The following is a 26,263-nucleotide window of genomic DNA, read 5'->3' as shown; positions in this document are numbered from 1 at the left end:
CCTCCACCTCTCCTTCCTCCTTCTCCTTCTCCTCTGCTCTTTCAGGGCCATCTGTATCTGCGCAACCCTAAACCCCTATTTCCTGGCAATTTCCCTCCCTTTGCACCACCCTACGGTGTCGCCTCTCTGCACGGGCGGCGTGTTCTGTTTATTTTGTTTGCAATATGGAAAGGGCCCGAACCCCCCAGGTAGTGGGCCCAGAGTGGCCCATTTAACACCAACCCGCATTCATGCATGCAGCTTTCAATGGGGCCCATGTTAAGTGGGCTGACCTGTTCTATTAGAATAACAATCCTGCAGGTCCCTCTCCCTCCTTGTTTCCCAGGAGTTCTGAGTGTTTTTCACACACTATCTCCTTCATCCTTAGCTCTCTCCTGCCTCCCCCACCAACCACCACCAAGAGGGAGGAGGGGACGGAGATCCTGGCCCCCCTTTCTCAGGGAGGGGAAACTGAGGAACCATGACTGACTATTCTGGGCCTGGGGGATGAGGGGGTAGCGGTTAAGGCATTCACAAACTTCTGCATCCAGAAGTCCAGACACTGAACATTACAAATGTCAGAAGACTCCATGTCTCAGCACTGCTGCACTCGATCCCATGGCAAGAGAAGGTTGCCACATTTTAGGAGCCTGAGAACTCTCCCTTCACTTCCCCACAGTAATAATCATAATAGTAGTGGTGGCATTTCTTAAGCGCTTAATATGGGCCGAGTATTGTGGTAGATACAAGATAAATGCAGTCCCTGTCCCACATGGGGCCACACAGTCTAAGGGGAGTGGGGGGAACAGGTCTCTAAACCCGATTTTACGGATGAAGAAACTGAGGACCAGGGAAGTGAACTGACTTGGGGCCTGATCTCACACAACAGGCCACTGACAGAGATAGGATTAGAACCCAGGGCCTCTGACCCCCCAGGCTCAGGCTCTCTCCCCTAAGCCCCACAGCTTCTCATGGTAAGTGCTGCTAATCCAGTGGTTGGTGTTGAACTGTTGTTTCTGACTTCTCTTTTCCCGATGTGACGCCCTTCCCCCTCCACCCCACCTCCCCCATCTTACTCTAGACTGTGGGGGCTCTGAGGGCCGTGGGCTGGGGCTACATCAATAGAGAAGCAGCGTGGCTCAGTGGAAAGAGCCTGGGCTTTGGAGTCAGAGGTCATGGGTTCAAATCTCGGCTCCGCCAGTTGTTAGCTGTGTGACTTTGGGCTTCTCGGGGCCTCAGTTCCCTCATCTGTAAAATGGGGATGAAGACTGTGAGCCCCACATGGGACAACCTGATCACCTTGTGTCCCTCCACCGCTTAGAACAGTGCTTTGCACATAGTAAGCACTTAACAAATACCATCATTATTATTATTATCGTGGAACTTCTTCCCAGGTCTTAGCAGCAGCAGCAGCATCCTGTTTCCAACAGGTGTCAACGTAACTACCGGCGGAGATTCGGGCTGCTCAGGTCCCCTCTGAATGCCACGGGGGTGCGGGGTGTGTGTGACTGGAGCTTCTGGTAGATGGGTTCTGTATGCACCTGTGTTCCCTCATCCTCAAGCTCTCTGCTCTCTCTGGTTTTCTCGCTGGAAGTCTAAGAAAGTCAGAATGAAAACTAGCCAGGCTCAAAGGAAGCGTGTCACATGTGTCTCAAACTCACCCGTCTACCTGCTGGCCGTTGACAGGATGGGCCGCCCTATGGCTAGAGCAGGTCAGTCAATCTGGATTGTGATCCTGGGTTCACTACTAGGGAGGTCACTTCTCTCTATCCCTCTGTTTACCTGTAAAATGGGGGTGATGATTTCCACTTCCTCAGGCGGTTGGGAGATGTGGTGGAAGAGGCTGTTTTGCAGCATGAGAGGCTGGCCAAAAAGGTATTTTTTAGCGGTGGGGAGGAAGGTGTAGTGGGATCAGGTGGGATCAATCCACCCATCTATCATATTTATTGAACACTTACTATGTACAGAAGACTGTACTAAGCGCTTGGGAGAGTACAATCTAACAGAGTTAATAGACACGTTCTCTCCATACGAGCTTGCAGCTTAGAAAGGGGATGTACACTAACATAAATAAATAAATTACAGGTCTGTACATAAATGCTGTGGGAATTGTCTCAACTGATTTGTCTGTGCATTACATTTCTTTTACTTAGCCTAATTTAACAGAGCAAGAGCAGAGAGAGTAGACCCCAAGGAACCTGTAATTGTAATCATCTCTATGGACTGAACACCTGTTGAGTGCAAAGCGCTGTTCTAGGTGCTTGGGAGCCTACAGTGAGACCGTGAAGGGGACGCCCAGACAATGAGGACTCTGTATAAGAGGACTGGGCTTCTTCTATCTGAACGCTGGCTTCCCCAGAGGGATGGAAGCGGACTGATGCTTGCTATTCTGATTTGATTATCTTGCCCTACCCCAGTACTTAGCTCAGTGTTTGGGCACTTAATTACCACCTTGAAGGCTGCCTTGTGGTCTCAGTTGGATCCGCCTGATGCCAATTCTGCCTCTGGCAGGCTTGGGGGAGGGGCTGATATCACCAGCATGGAGGGCACAAGGCTTCCAGCTTCCCTTCCTGCCCCAGCTTTGTCCTCCAGAAGAAAGGAGCCCCGGAAGAGTGTACTGGTTTGGAAATGGGTAAGAAGAGAGAGTCCCCAAGCCTCCCTTTGTGGAGGCAGGCTGGACCTCTAGACTGTGAGCTCTCTGTGGGCAGAGAATGTGTCTACCAACTCATCATCAATCGTATTTATTGAGCGCTTACTATGTGCAGAGCACTGTACTGTTATATTGGTGTGCTCTCCCAAGCGCTTAGTCCAATACTCTGCACCCAGTAAGTGCTCAATAAATATGATTGATGATTGATTGATTGATTGATTGGATGTGGTTTGATGGGATAGAGGAGAAGAGGGGTTGCAGACGGAGGAGAAGGCATGAGCACTAAGATGGAGGCCAGTAGACATTTAACTTGGGAGGAGCGAAAGAGTCCATACGTGGATGAAAAATGGGGAGGCATTAGAGGGTTATGGGGGGAGGGAGGACAGGAATGGGCTCTCTATTAGAACACTACCAGTTCACATCCTCTGCCTCTGGGGACTGAAGCACTGGCCCACGAGTGGCTTCTAGCCCATTATCATCTTCCACACACTGCCATAATTCAGAGCTAACAGATCAGGGGACCTGCTTCCAAGGCTCTGAGACTAAGCACGCAGGTTGCCAGAGGAATCTGGGATTGCTTACCTGGAGGCAGAGCCTACTGACCCCGCAAACAATGAACACAACATCAAGTACTTTCCTCTGGGCTCACAGAGAAATGTATCCATTCACTCAATTGTATTTATTGAGAACTTACTGTGTGCAGAACACTGTACTAAGCGCTTGGAAAGTACATTACAGCAATAAATGTATTGATGTGGTACGCGCCATTTTGCATTCAGTTCCATTTCTGGAACTGAAACTGTTTCTCTGGGAGGGAGGGCGGAGGGGACTCCAGCTCCGCCCCGAGCCACCACCTGCCCTAGAGTCAGCTGAATTCCCCTCCCAGGTTCATGTGAACACAGAAGCTGTTTCTGAACCATGGGACTTGGGGGCAGGAGCAGAGTCGGAGATGGTGGGGGGACTTGGCGCTTAAAGTATAAACCCCAGACATAAAGGTGTCTGGTGCAGTAGTTTCAGGGTACTGGAGATGGGCAGACCAGATGGAAACCAGACAGTCTAGCTTAAAGTCATGGAAATGGCCAGAGAGGAAAGTAGCCTGCTTTACCCTTCTCTGTGTCCCCCAGCTCCAAAAAGGCAACCCAGAAGGACTTGTTCTTAAGCACATCCACAGAGGTTATGTATGTACAATCTAGCATTTGAACAAATTTGCTCCTTAAGTGAGACATTAATCAATCTTGAAAAACAATGTTCTTTTTCTGGTTTCATCTAGACTGTGAGCCCCAGCTGGAAGAGGGATTCTGTCTGACCTGATTATCTCGTATCCACCCCAGCACTTAGAACAGGGCTTGACACATATTAAGCGCCTAACAAATACCATCATTAATCAGTTAATTACAAAGCTTCAAAATCTGTTGCTTCCCTTACCTGTAATTTGTTTTAGTGTCTGAATCCCCCCTCAAGGGCAGAGATCCTGTCTATCAACTCCCAAGTGTTTAGTACACCCAGGAAACACTCAAGAATATTATTGATTGATTGACTGATTAAGATACGTCTTTCTGCTCTCTTAGCATGGGGAAAACGAGTTTGGACATTCAGTTGGTTCAAAGTTTCCAAATCATGGATCCGTTCTGAAATCGAAAAGCGAAGTTTTTTCACCCGAACAGTATGTGCTCTCTTCAGCCCTCTGCCACCTTAAAATATGCAGCGTTTCCCCACTGCCTCTGTTCGCTTCCAAAGTGCGTGTGTTCTCAGACTCTGTCTTTATTAAAAAAGAGGTGATGGGGGTGGGGAGAGCCAGCCGAATACCCCAAGCGGAGGGTTGACACAGATAAGAATGCAGTACTGAAATGAACTGCTCACCTTAAATCAATAAACAAGGCATTAATCTGCACAGATTGATTAGCAAATTGACTTGTCCATGGCCAAAATAGGAAATTAATATAAGAACCTTTTTTCTATAAATATCGGTAATTTCATTATGGAGGTTATAAATCATCATTCTCTAGGAGGTTGTAAATGATGTGTCTGCCTCTGTCTCTCCTTGGATAAACAGTTTCCCTGGTTGTTAATCTGGCCTCTGCTAGGAAAGGGTTTAACCCAGGTGATAATAAGAGTGATAGCAAGAGTTTCTGCCTACGGAGGAGGGGGCTTGCTTGGAGGGGCCAAATCGGTGAATAATGGTGCTGGTTTGTGCTATTTTTTGGCCTCTGAAATGTTGGGGAAGAGCAAAACTCTCTATATCTAATAATAATGGTATTTATTAAGCACTTACTATGTACAAAGCACTGTGCTAAGCGCTAGGGAGGTAACAAGGTGATCAGGTTGTCCCACGGGGGGCTCACAGTCTTAATCCCCATTTTACAGATGAGGTAACTGGGGCACAGAGGAGTTAAGTGACTTGCCCAAAGTCACACAGCTGGCAAGTGGCGGAGCTGGGATTTGAACCCATGACCTCTGACTCCAAGGCCTGGGCTCTTTCCACTGAGCCATGCTGCTTCTCTGTTCGTGGGGTCCAAGCTTGGATGTGACCGAGGAGCCTGGGAGGGTTACGGTTGTTGGTTCCTTCGTCAGGAAAAACCAGAGAACGCATCACACCTCTCAGTACAAGTGAAACCAAAACAGGGAACGTTCTGGATGAAGCTCATTTTCTCTCCTGCCAAGGTGGTTTCTAAATGGCAAAATGAGCAAGCCCATTGGGTCTGTTGGGGTTATGAAGTCATCTTCATTTGTTCCATTTTCTCAAGTTCATTCACTGAGGCTTCTAGGATATAGAGTGTGTTGGGGGAAGAGTTTTATTGGGAAACAGTCAGCAGCCAAATATTTAAGGCACTTGAATCTCTGTCTCTCTCTCCTCCCCTCCCACCCTTTCTCCCTCTCTCTCTTTCTCTCTGGACACACAGCTAATCCAGGAACACACATGAAAGCAAGGTCAGCTCCACCTAATTCTTTCACCATAATCAGTCTGGTCAGATCCCGACTCAAGCAGTGTGGTCTAGTGGATAGAGCACCGGCCTGGGAGACAGAAGGACCTGGGTTCATTCATTCATTCATTCATTCATTCATTCAGTCGTATTTATTGAGCACTCACTGTGTGCAGAGCACTGTACTAAGCGCTTGGGAAGTACAATTTGGCAAGATTTAGAGACGGTCCCTACCCAACAGTGGGCTCACAGTCTAGAAGGGTTCTAATCCCAACTCTGCTACTTGTCTGCTATGTGACCTAGGGCAAATCACTTCACTTCTCTGTGCCTCAGTTACCTCATCTGTAAAATGGGGATTAATACTGTGAGCCCCTTGTGGGACACTGCCTGAGTTCAGTCTGATTAGCTAGTGTCTACCCCAGTGCTTTCATTTATTAATTCATTCAATCAATCATTTATTGAGCACTTATTGTGTGCAGAGCACTGTACTAAGGACTTGGGGGAATACAATCTAACAATAAACAGACACATTCACTGCCAATAATGAGCTTACGGTCTCTCCAGACCGACATTAATAAAATTAAATTACAGCTATGTACATAAGTGCTTAATAAGGTGTCTGGCACATAGTAAGCGCTTAAAAAAACATTTTTAAAAGGTTCTAGGACCTGTTGAGCATCCCATTTCTGGAAGAAGGCTCAGAGGTGGGCACTGAAAGCAATTCATTTTATTACAGATTGACTACTCATTGACTAGCTAGGGAGCTTCTCTCAGGGCTAGGGAATTTAACGTCTCAAGGAGTTACCATGAGGGACTTTACAGTCTCATCGGAAAGAAGCCTGCTCAGAAAAGTCTGGTCTGTTAGAACGACAGTCATAATTACACTGAATGGCTTGAAATCCACGGTGTCCCTACCATCTATGGATTTGGGCAAACATCCTGCCCGAACTCTGGAGCTCAGCATTCAGAATGATGCAGAGGTCACTACTGTCTGTGGCTGCATGGGCTGTGGACTTCAGGTCCCATAGTGGCCCATGCCAGGATTAGGTTGCATGTCCAACAGGTCTAATCTGGCTCCCGGCCCTCTTGAGTGGGATGGGGCGACCAGGAGGAAAGGGTTGGAAGCTCTGAGGAAAGGAGTCACAAGTATTCATGTCGGAGAAGAGATGGTTGACTGGGAAAGGAGGTTGCTTAGGTGGTAGTGGTGAGCAATAGTTTTCAATCTCCGCTGAGGACAGATCAACAGGAAATGGGCTTAAAACACAGCAAGAGGGATTTAAGTTAGAATGAAGAGTTTCTTTCAGAGCAGGCTGCAAGCTATCCCACTGAATTACTTTAGGCTGTGGAATCTCCTCTAAGAAAAGGAGATTTCCATATATCCATTGGACTAAATCAAGTTGGAGTCAGGAGATGACTAGATAACACCTGAGGTCATCTAGCAGAATGACACTGTTGCTACCTCCCTCCCTTTTCAGAAACTAAAATGAAGAAGGGAGAAGGAGCTGGCCATTGGGATGGAGGAAAGTCTAGCTGTGGTTAGTTGAGAGATGATGGGACCAGTATGGTTAGGGTATGGAATGAATAGACTTGAGGGAAGGTTTATTTGGGAGGGTGAGGAGCCACCTGGATGGATGGGTGGATGGATGATTAATGGATGAATGGATAGTTGAGTATATGGATGGATGGATAGATGAGTGGGTGAGTGATAGGTGGATGGTGGACAGGCCATGAACAGGGTTGGAAGGAGCTAATGGGTCATAATGGGCTGTTATGAGCAAGGGTGGAAGGGGCTGGGGAAATATGAAAGGGGTGGAGTGAGTCTGGTGGGGTGTGAGCATGGATGGAAGGGGTCGGTGGAGCAGTGAGTAGATGGGGCATGAGAAGGGGTAGAAAGGGAGGGTGGGACACAAACAGGAAGCAGAGAGATAAAAATAATAATAATTTTGGTATTTGTTAAGCACTATGTGCCAAGCACTGTTCTAAGCACTGGGGGAGATACAAGGTAATCAGGTTATCCCACGTGGGGCTCCCAGCCTTAATCCCCATTTTCCAGATGAGGTAACTGAGGCACAGAGAAGTGAAGTGACTTGCCCAAAGTCACACAGCTAAGTCACACAGTTGACAAGTCAAGTACAAGTAAACAGGCATCAATATAAATAAATGAAATTATAGATATGTACACATCAAAACAAGTATACAGGCATCAATATAAATAGAATTATACATATATACATGAAAACATAAGTGTTGTTGGGTGGGGAGAGGTGGAGAAGAGCAAAGGGAGTGAGTTGAGGTGATGTGGATGGGAGAGGGAGCTGAAGAAAAGGGGGGGGCGTAGTCTGGGAAGGCCTCTTGGAGGAGGTGAACCTTCAGTAGGGCTTTGTGACTCTGGGTCCCCTTTGGAGTCACGTCTTAATCATAGAGTTCAAAATTCCTGAGGCAGGTACTTTTACCTTCCTCCTCTGCAAACCCCATATACTGTGCATGGAGTGGACCCTCCCGTTAAATGTTGTCAGAAAGCCAGGAACCCAGCCCCATCAGAAGGCTCTTGCTCTGGGCTCCTCATTCCTTCATCCTATATCTCAGTCCTGCTAGATCCCCTGATTACTGACCGCTTTCGGAAGTCTGTCAAATCGTCCTATTTACTGAGTGCTCGTAAATCCCTAAAACCATAATGACTGAGCACTTTCCTAACTTTGTAAAATCAGCCCATTTACTGAGCGGTCTCGTAAATCCCTAAAATCGGCCTATTTACTGAACGCTTTCATAAATCCGTCAAATCGTCCTATTTACTGAGCGCTCTCGTAAATGTTTTGTTGTCCGTCTCCCTCTTCTAGACTGTGAGCCGGTTGTTGGGTAGGGACTGTCCCTATATGTTGCCGACTTGTACTTCCCAAGCGCTTAGTACAGTGCTCTGCACACAGTAAGCGCTCAATAAATGCGATTGAATGAATGAATGGTCCAGGTGTCCCTCCATCCTCAAGCCATCCAGAGGGCCCTGGCACCTTCAGGATTAGCGCAAGAGATCCTGATTCAGTCAGTCCAGGGGCAGGAAGCACCAGAGGGAAGACTCTCACTCCTGCAAGGCAAGATGGGTTGGATGGGAAGTTTGGTACCTATCCATGCCTTCATTAGCCTATCTGGGAGATGGACCTCCAGACTCCTGGCAGATAGAGCTGCCTCCAGTGCAGGTTGGGGCCTCCACAGCCCTTTGGAACAGTCATCCCAGTCACACAAGGCGCACACCATTGCCCTCCATCCTCCACCTTGCCCTACCCGAAGCCCCCTCCCTGGCTTTATTTCAGGAGAACCTAGGGGCTTGAAGCGGCCGCTCAGTTGGTGAAGACATCCTCAGCCCTGGTATTTAATTTTATATTCAACTGGACTTTCAATTATTCTGATTGCGCTCTTCACAGATTTGTCAGTCTATCTCTCTCACTAGAGTACAAGCTTCTTGTGGACCGGGAATGTGCCCCGTGCCTCTTCAGTGCTTAGAACAGTGCTATGCAAATAGTAAGCGCTTAATAAATGCCATTATAATATTATTATTTAGTGCTTTCCCAATTGGGTGTTCAATCAATCAATGGTATTTATTGAGCACTTAATAGGTGCAGAGCACTGTGTTAAGTGTTTGGGAGAGTACTGTACAACAGAATTAGCAGACACGTCCCCTGCCCATAACAAGCTTACAGTCTAGAGGGATGCTGAAGTTTCTACAACTTCTACTCCAGGCTAAGTCTTTCTGCAGTGACAAGATTGGTCAGAGGGCTGAGTCACTTTCCAATCCTGCTAGATTATAAACTCCTTGAGGGCAGGGATCTTCTTTATTAATCATCTCTATTAATTCTGTTATATTCTCCCAAGCACTTAGTACAGTGCTCTTCACACAATAGGTACTTAATAAATACTGTTGATTGCCAGGTTAATTAGGAAGAGTGAGGTCAATCTTCTCCCCATCCTCTTCTTCATAGGCATCAGAGACTTAGGTCTCAAGACTTACCTTGACCTCTGATCAAGGCCAGTGGGAAGGAGGAAATATCCAGGCCAGGTTGCTTCCCATCCACACTGGCATTCCTGGTCTCGAGCCAGGATGGGAAGGGCAGCTTGAAAATGGGACCCAGCTTGTTTCAGGGCTGTCACGCCACCAGGCAAGACTACACTTGGTCCAAGGAAATGGGTGAGCAGTCACTGTGGCCTCAGGATTCCCTTATGGGTAACTAGTGTAGTTTGCTTGCGGTGGCCTAGGGGAAAGAGCAATGGCCTGGAAATAAGGAGACCTTACTCTGCCACTTGCCGGTCATGTGACTATGGGAAAATCACTTAACTTGTCTGGGCCTCAGTGTCTTCATCTGTAAAATAGAGATTATATACCTGCCCTCCCTTTCCCTTAGATTGCAAGCCTCTTGTGGACCAGAGACTGTCCAACGTGATTGTCTTGTAACTACCCCAGAGTTTAATGTAGTGTTTGGCACAAAGTTAGGCTGTAAAAATACCATAATTATTCAGTACAAATTTCGTATCCATCATTGCTGCTTTGCTGATCTAAGTGTTTATCCTATCCTGCCTTTACTACTTCACCTGCCTCCTCGCTGACCTCCCAGCCTCTTGTCTCTCCCCACTCCAGTCCATATTTCACTTTGCTGCACAGGTTATTTTTCAACAAAAACGTTCAGCCCATGTCTCCCCACACTTCAAGAACCTCCAGTGGCTGTCCATCTACCTCTGCATCACACAAAAACTCCTTACTGTCGGCTTTAAAGCTCTCAGTCAGCTCACCCCATCCTACCTCACCTCATTGATCTCCCAGCCCGCGCTGTCTGCTCTTCAATCGCCAGCTTAACCACAGTGCCCCAATCTTGACTCTCTCGCTGCTGACCCCGTTCCCAAATCCTCCCCCTAGTCTATAACTCCCTCTCCCTCCATATACACCAGACCACCACTTTTCCCACCTTCAAAGCATTATTGAGGTCACATTTCACCCAAGAGGTCTTCCCTGATTAGACACTCTTTTCCTGGCTAGCTCTCCCTTCTACCTCACCTATGCACTTGGATCTGTGACCTTTGGGCATATGATAGTCATCCCACCCCCAAACCCATAGCACATATGTATATGCTCTTTAAATTCTATATTATAAATTATTTATATTAATTAATTAATTCATTCATTCATTCAGTCGTATTTATTGAGCACTTATTGTGTGCAGAGCACTGTGTCTTTCCCTCTGTAAGCTCATTATGGGCAGAGAACGTGTCTGCTAATTCTGCTGTACTCTCGCAAGTGCAGTGCTCTTCGCACAGTAAATGCTTAATAAATATCACTGATTGTTCTCAAGGAGAAGAAACCATAAAAACACCTATCAATCAATCAGTGATATTTATTGAGGGCATGCTGTGCAGAGCAGTGTCCAAAGTGTTTGGGAGAGTTCAGCACAACAGAGATGGCACAATCCATGCCCATGAGGAGCTTATAGTCTAAAGGGGGAGAGGAACATTGAAATAAATTACAGAAAGGGGAATTGGCAGAGTATAAGGATATGAATGAAAGTGCTATGAGGCTGAGTGCTTAAAGGGAACAGATCCCTCTATCGAGTGCTTAAAGGGAACAGATTCGAGTGCACAGCTGTTGCAGATGGGAAGGTCGGAGAGGGAAGGGTAGAATATCAACCAGGTGAGGTTGGAGGGGGAAAGCTGATTAAAGTGACTTAAAGCCAATAGTAAGGAGTTTCTTTGAGGTGGAGGTGGATGGGTAACCATTGGAGGTTCTGGAGGAATGGGGAAATCTGGAGATGTTTTTCAGAAAAGTGATTCTGACAGCAGAATGAAGTATGGATTGGAGTGGGGAAAGGTAGGAGTCAGGGAGGTCAGCAAGGAGGCTGCTGCAGTAGTTTGAGTGGGAAATAAGTTCTTGGATCAATGTGGTGGCAGTTTCAGTGGAAAGGAAAACAATATTGTGACAGTAGAACTGACAGGGTTTGGTGACAGACCGAATATCTGGGTTGAATGAGTGAGACGAGTCGAGGATAATGCCTAGGTTATCCAAGAGAAAAGTCAGATCCATGTTCATAGCCAGCAGCAGCTCTCTGGAGCTACCCACACACAAGATAAAGAATTGGATAGTGAGAAGGAAAAAAGCCGGGTGTGGAAGTGACGAGAGAAGAGATCCTGATGGGGACAGAGAGGAACCCCCCCACCCCGCCCCGGCCCAACCTTCCCCTGCCCCTCCACGGGGTCTGAGGCTGCAGAGATTTGGGCAGGAGGGTTGGTTCTGGAGGGAGGGCTGGGAGGTAGTGGGGAAGCTGAACTAAGAGTCCAGCTTATCACTGGAGCGGCCCTAGGCCACCCTAAGGCAGAGGGCTGGCGAGGGGCCGGAGTCAGCGCGTGGCAAGAAGGGGTGGTTTCTGAGCCAGTCCTTGGGTGCTGAGAGATTGGGCCATGCCCCACCAACTGTGCCCCCTTCCTCCCTTTACCCTACCCCTTCCCCTCCCCATCGCACGTGTGTATATTTGTACATATTTGTTACTCTATTAATGATGCATATATAGGTATAAGTATATCTATTCTGATGGTATTGACACCTGTCTACTTGTTTTGTGTTGTTTGTCTCCCCCTTCTAGACTGTGAGCCCGTTGTTGGGTAGGGACCGTCTCTAGATGTTCCCGACTTGTACTTCCCAAGCGCTTAGTACAGTGCACTGCATACAGTAAGTGCTCAATAAATACGATTGAATGAATCTGGAGGTCGGGGGTGGGTGGACTGGGGCAGGTGAGTTTTGTGGGGGAGTCAATCAGCTGCTCTTTAATAATAATAATGACATTTATTAAGCACTTGCTATGTGCAAAGCACTGTTCTAAGCGCTGGGGAGTTTACAAGGGGATCAGGTTGTGCCACGGGGGGCTCACAGTTTTAATCCCCATTTTACAGATGAGGTAACTGAGGCACAGAGTAGTTAAGTGACTTGCCCAAAGTCACACAACTGACAACTGGCAGAGCCGGGATTTGAACCCATGACTTCTGACTCCAAAGCCCGGGCTCTTTCCACTGAGCCATGGTGCTTCTCAGCCTCTACCAGTGGCTCATCATGAAAGGGCCCCCTCCATCTAGACTGTGAACCCATTGTTGGGTAGGGATTGTTTCTGTGGCTGAATTGTATTTTCCAAACTCTTAGTACAGTGCTCTGCACACAGTAAGCACTCAATAAACGCAATTGAGTGAATGAATGAACCTCCCACCCCACAGACAACAACAATAATAGTAATAATAATAATGATGGCATTTGTTAAGCACTTACTATGTGCCAAGAATCAGAACCAGTGCCGCAGGGCACCGGGAGTCCCAGGGCTTTAGCTGGGGCAACCTGCAGGCTGCGCGGCTCAATCTGTGGCTGAGCCCACTGTTGGGTAGGGACTGTCTCTATATGTTGCCAACTTGTACTTCCCAAGCGCTTAGTACAGTGCTCTGCACACAGTAAGCGCTCAATAAATACGATTGATGATGATGATGATGTGGCTGACCCTAACAGCACACTAACTCTCCCTCTAATCTCCCTCTCCCCCTCTTACTCTGACCTCTGATTTACTGCTTCTGCCTCCTCCCCACAGACCATCCCTTCCCAATAAGCTTTCCCAAACTACAACTCTCTTCTTCAAAATCCTCCTAAAAACGCACCTCCTCCAGAAGATTTGCCCTGCTTAAATCCCACCTTCCAGTTCATGCTAATTCTGTTGTACTGTACTCTCCCAAGCACTTAGTAAGGTACCCTGCACATAATAAGTGCTCAATAAATATGACTGACATTGATTGGTGGCACCCTCTCAGCAATCACGGATTCATTTTCTGTGGTTGAGAGGTTGACTCAGTTGTGACTTGTCAACCTCTCTCCTGCCCCTCCGAGGGGTGTGTTAATAATAATAATAATGATAATAATAATAACAATAATAATAATGGCATTTATTAAGCTCTTACTATGTGCAAAGCACTGTTCATTCATTCAATTGTATTGAGCGCTTACTGTGTGCAGAGCACTGTACTAAGCGCTTGGGAAGCACAACACTGTTCTAAGCATGGGTTCAAATCCTGGCTCTGCCAATTGTCAGCTGTGTGACTTTGGACAAGTCACTTAACTTCTTTCTCGGCCTCAGTTACCTCATCTGCAAAATGGGGATTAAGACTGTGAGCCCCCTGAGGGGCAACCTGATCACCTTGTAACCTCCCCAGCGCTTAGAACAGTGCTTTGCACATAGTAAGTGCTTAATAAATACCAAAATTATTATTATTATTAAGCACTGGGGAGGTTACAAGGTGATCAGGTTGTCCCATGGGGGGCTTACCTGTTGATGCCCACTGAGCCCCTCATGAGACCATAGACTCCATAGGTCAGGGGCCACACCTTTGATTTGTGTGTACTCCAAACCTAATAATAATAATAATTGTGATATTTGTTAAGTGCTTACTTTGTGCCAGGCACTGTTCGAAGTGCTGAGGTAGATTCAAGATAATCACGTTGGACACAGTCCCTGTCCCACATATAACTCCCTGTCTTGATCCCCAGTTTACTGATGGGGAAGCTGAGGCACAGAGAAGTTAAGTGACTTGCCCAAGGTCACACGGCAGACAAGTGGCGGAGCTGGGATTAGAATCCAGGACTCTGCTCCCAGAGGGCTGTCAGCCCAGGCTGCTGATGCCCAGACTGGGTTTGGGTCTGGGACTTTGGCAGGGCCCTAGATAGACTCCCATGGCGGCAGGTTGCCAGGGTGCCTGTTTTCTCACTGTGGCTGCAGTGGTAGCACGGTTGCTTGCCCTGTTTGTTGTTCTTTGCGTTGCTGTGGGCACTCGAGGAGGGGTGTCCGCAGAGCCTCTCGTTCTTATTTGCATGAGGAAGCTGATGTGTGTTGTGGCCCCTAGGACTCTAGCTGAAGACCCTGTCTCCGGAGGCAAAGTCCAGTCCAGGAAGAGACACACAAAGTCCCGGGCTGAATGCAGCTGTTGGGGGGAGTGGACATGAGCGATGAACACACCTGCCTTTCCTGAGCTTCCTTAGCAGCCCCCAACAGGGTCCAGGACAATGGACTCCCTCCTGATGTTCTCCACCCACTTCCTATAGCACATGGGAGCTAGTAGAAGCAGCGTGGCTCAGTGGAAAAGAGCACAGGCTTTGGAGTCAGAGGTCATGGGTTCAAATCCCGGCTCTGCTAATTGTCAGCTGTGTGACTTTGGGCAAGTCACTTAACTTCTCTGTGCCAGTTACCTCATCTGTAAAATGGGGATTAAGACTGTAAGCCCCACGTGGGGCAACCTGATCACCTGGTAACCTGCCCAGTGCTTAGAACAGTGCTTTGCACATAGTAAGTGCTTAATAAATGCTATCATTATTATTATTATTATTACAGGAAGCTGCCCACTTCTCCTCTAAAAACAGGGCTAGGGGCCCAGATTCCCTGGACTGGTTCAAACCTGGGGGTATGCGAAGGGTTTGAATTGCAGTGGGAGATTTTTTTTATGGTGTTTATTAAGCTCCTATTATGTGCCAGGCAGTGTACTAAGTGCTGGGGTAGATACAAGCTAATCAGGTTGGACACAGTCCACGTTCCATTTGGGGCACACAGTCTTAATTCCCATTTTACAGATGAGGTAACTGAGGCACAGAGGAGTGAAGTGACTTGCCCACGGTTACGCGGCAGAGCTGGGATTAGAACTCAGGCCCTTCTGACACCCAGGGCCGTCCTCTATCCACTCGGCCACGCTGCTTCTAAGGAGATCTTGGCTAGTCTAAGGGATGTGAAACAGGAATCCGTAAACCAAGAGGGAGTGGTAGTTTCAGGTGAGAGGAGGGCATACGAGCTCTGCTTCTAGAGATGGTGGAGGAGTAGGGTTCTAAAGAGTAGGATAGGGAGCCATCCTGTTTCCTGTTTCCAGGCCAGTTGAGCCCAGAGGGAGTTTGGGCATTTGCTGGTGGAAACACGTTTTGTACTCAGGGTTCCAGATGGGAGTGAGAAGAAGCAGCACTTTTAACTTATCCCTAAACTAAACCCCCTCCCCTCATTCTCTCACCCTCCACTGAGTTCACCAATCTCCATAAGCCCTGCCCTGGCTGCTCTGCCGATTGCCCCGGCAACCTGAGAATTTGCCCAGCCTGTTGGATGGGTGTCTGCTGTTGTTACCAACTTGTACTTCCCAAGCGCTTTGTACAGTGCTCTGCACACAGTAAGCGCTCAATAAATACGATTGAATGAATGAATGAATATGTGATATATATTCGGTGTTCGTACACAAACATACACACATGAGCTTTGCATTGGAAGACCGTAACACAGCCCGTGAGGTCATGGCGTAGTGGATAGAGCACGGGCCTGGGAGTTAGAAGGTCAAGGGTTCGAATCTCGGCTCTGCCACTTTCCTGCCATGTGACCTTGGGCAAGTCACTTCACTTCTCTGTGCCTCAGTTACCTCATCTGTAAAATGGGGAATTAAGACTGTGAGCCCCCCGTGGGACAACCTGATTACCTTGTATCTACCCAGTGCTTAGAACAGTGCTTGGCACATGGCACTTAACAAATGCTATAATAATAATAATTATTATATACATACATGAAGGAATGCATTTATGGCAATACATTCCTCCTTGTGTGCATGGAAAAATGGTCTTTTGTTGCGTTAGTGTGTTTGCCTCTTGCAGCGTCTATCTCTGTTTTGGAATCTACCTCTTGGTGTCTTGATCTTCCCCAAATTTCTGCTTATGGAAAGTGGCTCTTCTCCTCACTGCTGCATCTCCAGCTGATCTGTGTGCTTCAGTAATCTCTAATCTCCCAGCTATGCACAACTCTTTCCCTCCCTTTGAGGCTGCTTCACTGTGTTTTTAAAATGTCTGTCCTCTCCCACCCTCCCACTTGTGAGCATATCTTCCATTTCAGTTCACCGTAAAGTGGCTGTTAGTGAATTGTACTCTCATTTTCCTCCCATCTAATAATAATGATAATAATGGCATGTGTTAAGTGCTTACTACGTGCCAGGCACTGTACTAAGCGCTGGAGTAGATACAAGGTAATCAGGTTGTCCCGTGTGGGGCCCACAGTCTTAGTCCCCATTTTACAGATGAGGTAACCAAGGCACAGAGAAGTCAGGTGACTTGCCCAAGGTCACACAGCAGAAAAGTGATGAAGCTGGGATTAGAGCCCATGTCCTGTGATGATGATTGTAGCATTTGTTAAGTATTTACACAGTGTGCTCAGTGCTGTTCTAAGCACTAGGGTGGATGCAAGACAATCAGGTTGGATATAGTCCCTATCCCCTGTGGAGCTCACAATCTAAGTGGAAGTAGGTTGGGGGAGAACGAGTATATTATCCCCATTTTTCAGCTGGGGAAACTGAGGAACAGAGCCGCTAAATGACTTACCCAAGGTCACACCGCAGGCAATTGACAGAATCAGGATAAGAACCCAGGTCACCTGTCAGACCAGTGCTCTTTCCAGTAGGCCACACAGCTAGGCTGTGTTGCAATGTGCATTGCCTCAGGTCTGGTGACATGAGCCCTTCTCTGGCCCATCTCCCTAAAACCATCCTGTCGTTTGATTCAGTTTTCTACTTTGTGCTTCAGGCGCAAAGCTCAGGAAGGTGAGCTGCCTAAGTAACCGAATTAGATGGCAGCATTCGACTTAATGCTGCTGGTGAAAATCTTTGTTTTGGAGAGTTTTACCCATAGTTGGGTTTATTAGTCAGGTTTATTATCAGCTCATTGAGCTGTGCTGACTCAAATGATGCATTTCATAATCGTCTACGTGTTTGTGTGTTTAAGCAAATGTACATGCCTCCAGTACTTTCATCAGCTTATAGCAGTTCTTTGGTGATTGTCTAAAGGACTTAATGATGCTTGGAGGCTGCTGAGGTGAACGAGTTTCCCTGTGGGTCATAAGTTTATTCTGTGTCCTCAAGGATGGTGGCTTAAGCTAAGTGGAACAGGTCTACACCAGTAATGAGAGGGAAGTTTGGCAGCAGATTCTTCTCTGCCTTGGGTGGCCAAGTTGTGAAGAGTGGCTTTCCAGTCTTGGTAAACCCTCAAAGCAACACAAATTTGCTCAGAGGCTGCCAGAACCCTGACCAGCGCATTTAGTGACTAGAGATCAGGTGTTGCTCTGTGCACTTCTGTTGCTGGCAGGCTTGGGAGATCATGTATGTTTGGATCAGGTGTGCATTGTGAGTGTGCGTGAAAGTGTGGTGGCGGTGATTGAGTCATTGTGTCCGTGGGCTTGTGTCGTGGACTCAGGGGGTGATTCCCTCTTAGTCCTGCAGATTCACATTAAAGTGACTTCCTTATCGGAGCATGGCTAAGGTGAGCGATATTAGGGTTATACATTAACAGAGATAAGACTCTTCTCAGTCAGACTCAGAGACAGGCTCTGGCCCTTCAGTCCCCTCTGGCCCATCCCAAAGCCCAAATCTCTCCAGGGGCCCCAGAGCCCCTGTGGCTGCCGCCTGGAGCAGACCCCCAGGTTTGGGTGGAGCTGGTCAAGATGAACCCCATCTCTGCCCCCTGAGCCAGGAACAATTTAGAGTTTATCACAGTGACCTAGGGATGGGCTGCAAGAATGGTGAGGTGGATGAGTGTGCCAGAGGGTAGAAGAAGGATGCACTGGAAAGCAAAGTGGCAGGTAATGCCTCGCCTGTCAACCAGAAAGAGCATGGAGGGGCACAGTGGGATGTCTTGACCAAAGTCTCAGGCTGGGAGTCAGGAGTCCTGGATTCTAGACCCAATTCTGCTCTTATGGTCTGGACACTTCATTTGGCCTCACTGGGTTTCTGAAGGTCTTTTTCAAAAGCATAGTACAGGCAATTGCATCCAGTAGGCCCTCAGTAAATACCACTACTACTACTATTACTACTACAGACATTCATTACCCCCTTTCATTGTGAAATATCCCTAAAAAGCCACCAGGTTGGACAGCCCTCTCCCAGCCAGGAAAGCACCTTTGATAGGAAAAGCTCCCACGTGTTCATCCTTTGCCTTATTAGCTCAGATTGGGGTCAGCATTGTTGTTGTTACTATTTTTATCATAATTAGTAATCATCATCATCATCATCATTGCTATCAATAATGATATTTGTTAAACACTTACTATGTACCAAACACTACTAAGCACTTGGGCAGATGCCAGATAATCAGGTCGGACATGGTCCCTGTCCCACATGGGGCTCACAGTCCCACAGTAGGAAAGAGAACAGCTATTGAATCACCATTTTACAGATGAAATTGTGGCACAGAGAAGTGAAGTGACTTTCCCAAGGTCACTCAGCAGGCAGATCACAGACCTGTGACTTGAGCCCCAGGTCTTTTGACTCCCAGAGCCTTGCTATACTTACTAGGTCACAATGCTTCAAACTATTAGCCATAGCTGGGGAAACTGAGGCACTGAGAGGGGAAGGAAACTTGGCATCAGCTGAAGACGCAAGATTAGCAGCTTCTGCCCCTTTTTTGTTGATCCATGATGGGGGAGGGGGTGGAAGGATTTAGGGATGGGATGGCAGGGGAGAAGCTGAGATCTTTGTGAGTGAGTGTCTACGTGTGTGTGTTTTGCATGTGTTGCATGAAACTGATCAATCTCTCATCTCCTTCCTCCTGCTTCCCCTTGGCTTGACAGCAGGGCCAGACAATAGCTAGGTCACTCTACATGCCCTCATCATCCTTGCTTCTTATTTCATATTGGTGCCCCTGGAACGCTCAGCCTGCAGTGGGCTTCTTCCTGTTTCGTGTGTGCCTGTAATCGCCTACATTCATTAATTGGATATCACCATAACTCAGCACCATTCACCTGGTTGTGTCTTTAGGCACCATGAATCACAGTCATTAGAATAATTTCAGTGACCTCCATTTCTCAGCCTCCCCCCACCCCCTGCCACCCCAGAATGCTACTCCACCGCGGAGGCACTAGAGTGTAAATTATCATCCTGATCCTCTGCTTGGAGTCTGTCCCAGACTGAAATTGAGGTCAGACCGGCAACAGCCCCAGCCAAATGAAGACAGAAAACGTGTCTGGTAGCCATTTAGTGTGGTGGAGATCGCTTTATAAATAAGGGTGAGTGACAGACACCTGACTTTAATGAGGATCCTCCCCCCCATCTCCCCCAATCCCCTCATTGTCACAGAAATGCCCCTCTTCCTTCCTCCCTGGAAAGGACAGCAGGATGAGAGATGCTCAGACTCTGGACCAGCTTCTCTGACTCTTCTACCTTCAGAAGAAGCCACTGAAGGAACCTCTCCACCAGGATTCCAGGGGTTCAAAAAAAGAAAGGAAACCCAGATGCCTCTCCTCTCCCCAGGATTGAATGTGGATGCATAATAATGATAATAGCCGTAATAATAAAGAACAACAGCAATGATAATGATATTTGCCAAGAATCCTACTAAGCAGTGGGGTAGATACAAGAAAATCAGGTTGGATGTAGTCAAAGGGAGAAAGAGAACAGGTATTGAAACTCCATTTTACAGATGAAGGAACTGAGGCACTGAGAAGTTAAGTGACTTGTCCAAAATCTCACAGCAGGCAAGTGACAGAATCAAGATTGGAACCCCGGCCTTCTGATTCCCAGCCCATGCTCTTTCTACTGGGCCACGCATTTACAGTCCTTCTCCTCACCCCCTTTCCCTGCTCATTGCAGCCCATTTTAGAAAGGTTCTGGCAGCCAGGAAAAGAGAGAAAACTGATTAAACAGGGGGAAATTCAGTACTATGGAAAATGGCAAAGGAATTGGGGCTGCTTAGCCCGGGAAGAGAAGGCTAAGGGATGTCTTAGTAATTGTCCCAAGTGTATGAGGGGCCTTAGGAGGAAGTTTGTGTTCTGTTCTCCACATCCACAGGGGACCAAGCAAGGAGAAAAAGGACTAGATGATCACAGGAGAGCACTGGGTCATTCACAAGTGAGACCTTCCTTGAATCTGTTCATTAAACACATGGAAACAGGTTCCTGAGGGAGGTTGTGCAGTTCCCCCAGGCCCTGAAGCTCTTTAAAGAATGCTATCTGTTCTGGGTAGGTTAGTCATTCACTTGCCCGAAGCAAGGGATTGAAGGAGCTGACCTCAAGGTCCACCCCAGCTCTTAGATTCTCACTGTCTTCTACCTCAGTGACTTGGACATGGTGTGTAGAGTCGTTGGAGAAACACCCAAGTGGGACCAGGGAGGAGAAAGCCTCTGGTTTGGGGGAAATCCAGAACAAGGATCGTGAGAGTGAAAACCAACAGGAAGCCAGGTGGGATCTGGCTGCTGCTTAGACCCGGGAAGCAGAAGGGTTATGCATCTAAAGGGGCCTGGCTCAGGGAATGTCCTACAACAGATCAGCAGCCTGGGGTGCTGATGGTGTTGGTGATGGTGCTGATGGCAGTGGTGATAAAGGAGATGAAGAAGGAGGAGACTGTCCGCAGGAAGCTCCCTGGGAAGTTCCAGAACTGGATTGGTAAGAACCTTCAGTGGGAAGTAGAGAAGCAGAGTGGTTTAGTGGATAAAGCCTGGGCCTAGCCATAAGAAGGATCTGGGTTCTCATCCCTTCTCTGCCACTTTGCTGTGTGACCTTGGGCCTGTCATTTCACTTCTCTGAGCCTCAGTTACCTCATCTGTAAATGGGGATTAAGACTGAGCCCCACGTCGGACATGGACTGTGTCCAACATGATTATCTTGTATGTAACCCAGCGTTTAGTACAGTGTCTGGCACATAGTAAGGGATTAACAAATACTATAAAAAGGGGGATTTACAGTTATTTGCAGGGGAACTTAGGGTTTTAGAGGTGGGGAGGACTTGCCAATAGAAGAACTTATATTCCAAGGGAATCATTCAAAACTGATCCCATTGGTCCAGGATATGGTCTTTTCTACGGCATGCAGAAAGAGGGAGGACAGGTGGGAGGGAGAGGCTGACCTAGCTGAGGTGATCCCAATCAACCAATCACTGGTATTTATTGAGCACTTCTGTGTGCAGAGCATTGTACTCAGCACATGAGAGAGTACAATTCAATAGAGTTGGAAGACCCTACCCCTGACTATAAGGAGCTTACAGTCTAGAGAGAGAAACAGATATTAAAAAAGACTAGAGAGAGGGGAAATGGGAATATTATTATTACTATTATGGTATTCATTAAGTACTGACTTATGTGTTCAACACTTTTCTTAGCACAGGGCTAGATACAAGTTAGGTTGGACACACCTGCTCCTTACTCTGGAATGGCACTGAGTTCTGCCCAAAGCTGAAATCTTCCCTCAACCCTTCAGGACTCTGGGACAGAGGACTCTCCAGATCTGGGAACACCCGCAGAGGGAGGCTAAACAGCTCACTGGGGCCAGACCCTGGGGTCCAAGGGCCAGACTGCCCACGCGCTATGCCAGTGAACACGTGCTATGGCTCTACAAGGAAACAGGGTTCTGGGCTAGAGAGGAAGCTTAATGGGTTCTTTCTCTCCTTTTGAATCCCACTGGTTTCAGTTCTTCTGGGAATTGTTCTTGGGCTGGGAAATGGCCTCTGAGACAGGTATTCCTTGTGTCTCAGCTTAGAGACATGGGGACCAGAAGGAGGAGGTGGGTGGGGCAGAGAGGAGAATGGGGTTGCAATAGGGGAACATGGCTGGACTGACACTCATTACCAACCCAGTAATTGGGGTTTCAGAGTTTTCAGTTCCAGGTCCCCCCTTTTTTGGGGGGGTAAGAGCTGAGGAAACAGGGAGACCCAATCAATCAATGAATTAATCATATTTACCAAGAGGCTACCGTGTGCAGAGTAATTAATTGTGGTATTTGATAAGTGTTTACTGTATGCCAAACACTGTACTAAGTGCTGGGGTGGATACATATCATCAGGTCCAAATGAGACTCACATTGTAAGGAGGGTGAACAAGTATTGAGCCCCCATTTTACAGATGAGAGAAAAGGCTAGAGAAGTTAAATGACTTGCTTAAGTTCACACAGGAGACAAGTGGCAGAGGTGGGATTAGAACTCACATTCTCAGACTCCCAGGTATGTGCTCTTTCCACTAGGCCACGCTGCTTCTCTATACTGGACCAGGAGCTTGGAAATACAATAGACCTTAATGATCCTAATACCCTCAATGACCTTACAGTCAAATGGCAAAGACAGATACAAAACTATTCATAGCTGGGAGAATCGGAAGTGGAAAGTGCTTAGATAGTAGCATATATAGGTTGATATGTACAGATTAGCTACAGGTGGTGAGGATTTTCAGGATGACTTTTAAGATGGGGCCAGCTGCGGTCTGCCAGAATGAAAGGATCAGAGGGGTCTGAAGAGAAGGAAGGAAGTGAACAGAGAGCCAAGAACAAGGCACAATGAGGAGTTGAACTTTGGAGGAATTAAGAATGGGGGCTGGGATGAAGTAGAAGAAGAGAATTGATCAGTGAGAAGGAGAGAGCTGCCAAGCTGGGTGTTTCAAGTCAGTAATTTCTGTCTGATGTAGAGAGAAATGTATAACCATGGAGGTTTTTGAGGAGTGGGGAGAGCTTTATAGATTATTTTAGAAATCTGATCTGGACAGCAGAATAATAATGGCATTTATTAAGGGCTTACTATGTGCAAAGCACTGTTCTAAGTGCTGAGGAGGTTACAAGGTGATTATGTTGGCCCATGGGGGATTCACAGTTTTAATCCCCATTTTACAGATGAGGTAACTGAGGCACAAGAGAAGTTAAGTGACTTTCCCAAAATCACACAGCTGACAATTGGTGGAGCAGGAATTTGAACCCATGACCTCTGACTCCAAAATGTGGGCTCTTTCCACTGAGCCAGTGCTTCTGAAAAGTGAGCTTGAGAAGAGAGGGAGAAAAGCAGGTTAGTAGTGTGTGGCCTGGCCTAACTTTCCAATCAGCAGCCACCAGTCACCAAGGGTCCCCTCCTGCTGGATTCTGAGCATTGCTACTTTAAGGCAGACAGGTTCTGTCCTAGAGGAGCTTCCATTCTACTCAAACAATAGTCTGCTCTGTTAGAGCCAGTCCACCTGAACCAGTATGACCTCACCAGTGTTTAGAAAATCAATCAATCAGTTGAGGGTTCTTGCGGTATAGGGCAAGAACCCTTGACGGGGAATTTGGGTTTCTTGCACTCCACGGGTGGGCTTCCAGTGGTCAGGGTAGAGGGGTTTAAGGTCTTGGCACCTCTAAGTGGGGATCTGGTGCCCTGGGACTCCCTCAGGTCATGTGGACCAGTTCTAAGAATGAGGCAGGGGGGCTCAGGAGTCAGCTCAGCTACCGGGAAGGTATTCAATTCTGTTGCTGCTGAACCAGAATCCTTCCTAATTCCATGAGCTTGGTCTGGCCCAGGGGACCACAGGCCCGATGCCACTTGCACCCTACCGAACTGAAACTTGGGCTTGGCACAGTGTTAGGCCAGGTAGAGAAAGGCTGCCCTGTGCCTGGGTAACTAATTAGAAAAGCAGGTGGGCCTTGCCTGGACTCCCGCTCACCACCTGTTTGGCCTGCATTTGCCCTGTCTTATCTGCTGTGTGTGCCAATCTGCTTGTGAATCATTCCTTGGAGGCCCCTCGGCTGGCCGGCCTCCCCCGCACCCCCTGGGTATGTGCGGCATGGTCCTGCCAGCCTCGGGCCCCAGCCCACCTCATGACAAGCTGATTCTCAGGGCCCTCCCCGGTGGAGGGAGGGGAAGAGCCTAGTTCTCTTAGTACAGTGCTCTGCACACAGTAAGCACTCTATTAATGCAATTGATTGACTTTTAGAAAAGTCTTGGTTGACGCTGGGACAAGCTCTGGGTCAGACTAACGTTTCCCAAATGTGACTTCTTTCCTAAGATGGTTCCCTGTTTAGAGGGGTTCTGCTCTACTCTGTGGCCTTCTAAGGCCCAGAAGCCTCAGCTGCAGGCTGAAGGAACAAAGGGTATGTCCTGAGAAATAATGATACTCTGTTTTTTGTTTAGTACCTTTATTTTTCCCAACTCTTTCATGCCAGTGATCTCATTCTATCCTCACAACATCCCAGAGGGGTAGAGAGGGGCCAGACATCATTATCATCCCTGTTTTACAGATGAGAAAAGTGAGGCCCAGGTCACTGAGTAGGCCAGTGACTAAAACTTGGATGTTCTGACTCCGAATCCTCTGCTTTTTCCACCAGGCCATATTGCCTCTTCCCCAGAGACAGGAGTTCTGCTGCTACAAATGTTGCAGGAAAGTCACCAGACCTAGATGGAGCCTCTGTCCATTGTGAAGTGCTTACTGTGTGCCAAGCACTGTACTAAGGACTTGGGGAGATATAAACTAATCAGGTTAGACACAGTCCCTGCCCACATGGGGCTCACAGTCTAAACAGGAGAGAGAAGAATTTAATCCCCATTTTACAGATGAGGTAACTGAGACCCAGAAAAGTGAAGAGACTTGCCCAGGATCACCCAACTGACAAGTGGCAGAGCCAAGATTAGAACCCAGGTCCTCTAACTCACAGGCCCGTGCTTTTTCCTCTAGGCCAAGCTGTCTCCTTTTCACTATTCTGTAAACTCGTCATAGGCAGGGAATGTGTCTCCCAACTCTGTTGTATTAGGCTCTCGCAAGTGCTTAGTACGGTGCTCTGCACGCAGTAAGCATTTAATAAATAGCAGTGATTGATTGATTGGTGGGGAAATTGGGGAAGAGCGTGATCAGGTCCTTCCCTGTCCCAAAGTCCTTCACAGACAGTGCCAGGCACTGTACTAAGCACTGGGGTAGATACAAGCTACTCAGGTTGGGCACAATCCATATCCCACGTAGAGCTCACAATCTTAATCCCCATTTTACAGATCAGGTAACTGAGACATAGAGAAGTGAAGTGACTTGTCCAAGGTCACACAGCAGACAAGTGCAGCATGGCTCAGTGGAAAGAACCTGGGCTTCGGAGTCAGAGGTCATGGGTTCAAATCCCAGCTCCAACAATTGTCAGCTGTGTGACTTTGGGCAAGTCACTTAACTTCTCTGGGCCTCAGTTACCTCATCTGTAAAATGGGGATTAAGATTGTGAGCCCCACGTGGGACAACCTGATTACCTTGTATCCTCTCCAGTGCTTAGAACAGTGCTTTGCACATAGTAAGTGCTTAACAAATGCCATCATTATTATTATTATTATTATTATTATTAAGTGGCGGAGTCAGAATTGGAACCCAGGTCCTTCCGACTCCCAGGCCTATACTCTATCCACTAGGCAACACTGCTTCCCCAAACCACCCACTGCCTCCCCAAGTGGGGCTTGGTTCTGCAGCATATCATAGTGGATAGAGCATGGGCCTCTGAGTCAGAAGGTCATAGGTTCTAATCGCCACTCTGCAACCTGGCTGCTATGTGACCTTGGGCAAATCACTTCACTTCTCTGTGCCTCAGTTACCTCATCTGTAAAATAGGGATTGAGACTGTAAGCCCCAAGTGGGAAAGGGACTATGTCCATCCCGATTTTCTTGTATTCTCCCCAGCATTTAATACAGTGCTTGGCACAAAGTGCTTAATAAATACCACAATTATTATTATTATCATTATTATTATTATTACCTCTCCACTGGATAGTAGGAAGAGAGCAGGCCTAGACCCCTCTCACCCTAGGCTCCTTCTACCCCAGTCACCCCTACCATAAGCCCCTTCTACCCTGGGCCCCTGGCATGAAGCAGCATGGCTCAGTGGAAAGAGCATGGGCTTTGGAGTCAGAGTCCATGGGTCCAAATCCCGGCACCGCCAATTGTCAGCTGCGTGACTTTGGGCAA

The 26,263-nt window shown here is 47.6% G+C and overlaps 1 protein-coding gene across 1 annotated transcript in view; it reads left to right on the top strand.

Moving 5' to 3' along the window:
- Positions 1-26,263, top strand: part of CDX1 (caudal type homeobox 1) — a 37,270-nt gene that overhangs the window by 4,278 nt on the left and 6,729 nt on the right. Inside the window, exon 2 of the mRNA XM_038772265.1 lies at positions 15,352-15,357. Coding sequence (XP_038628193.1) covers positions 15,352-15,357 — 6 coding nt within the window. The remainder of the gene's footprint in view (positions 1-15,351; positions 15,358-26,263) is intronic.

The sequence above is a fragment of the Tachyglossus aculeatus genome, chromosome X1 (genome assembly GCF_015852505.1).
Source record: "Tachyglossus aculeatus isolate mTacAcu1 chromosome X1, mTacAcu1.pri, whole genome shotgun sequence".
Taxonomy (NCBI): domain Eukaryota; kingdom Metazoa; phylum Chordata; class Mammalia; order Monotremata; family Tachyglossidae; genus Tachyglossus; species Tachyglossus aculeatus.
Note: the sequence above shows the minus strand (reverse complement) of the source record. Positions and strands in the feature narration are given on the sequence as shown.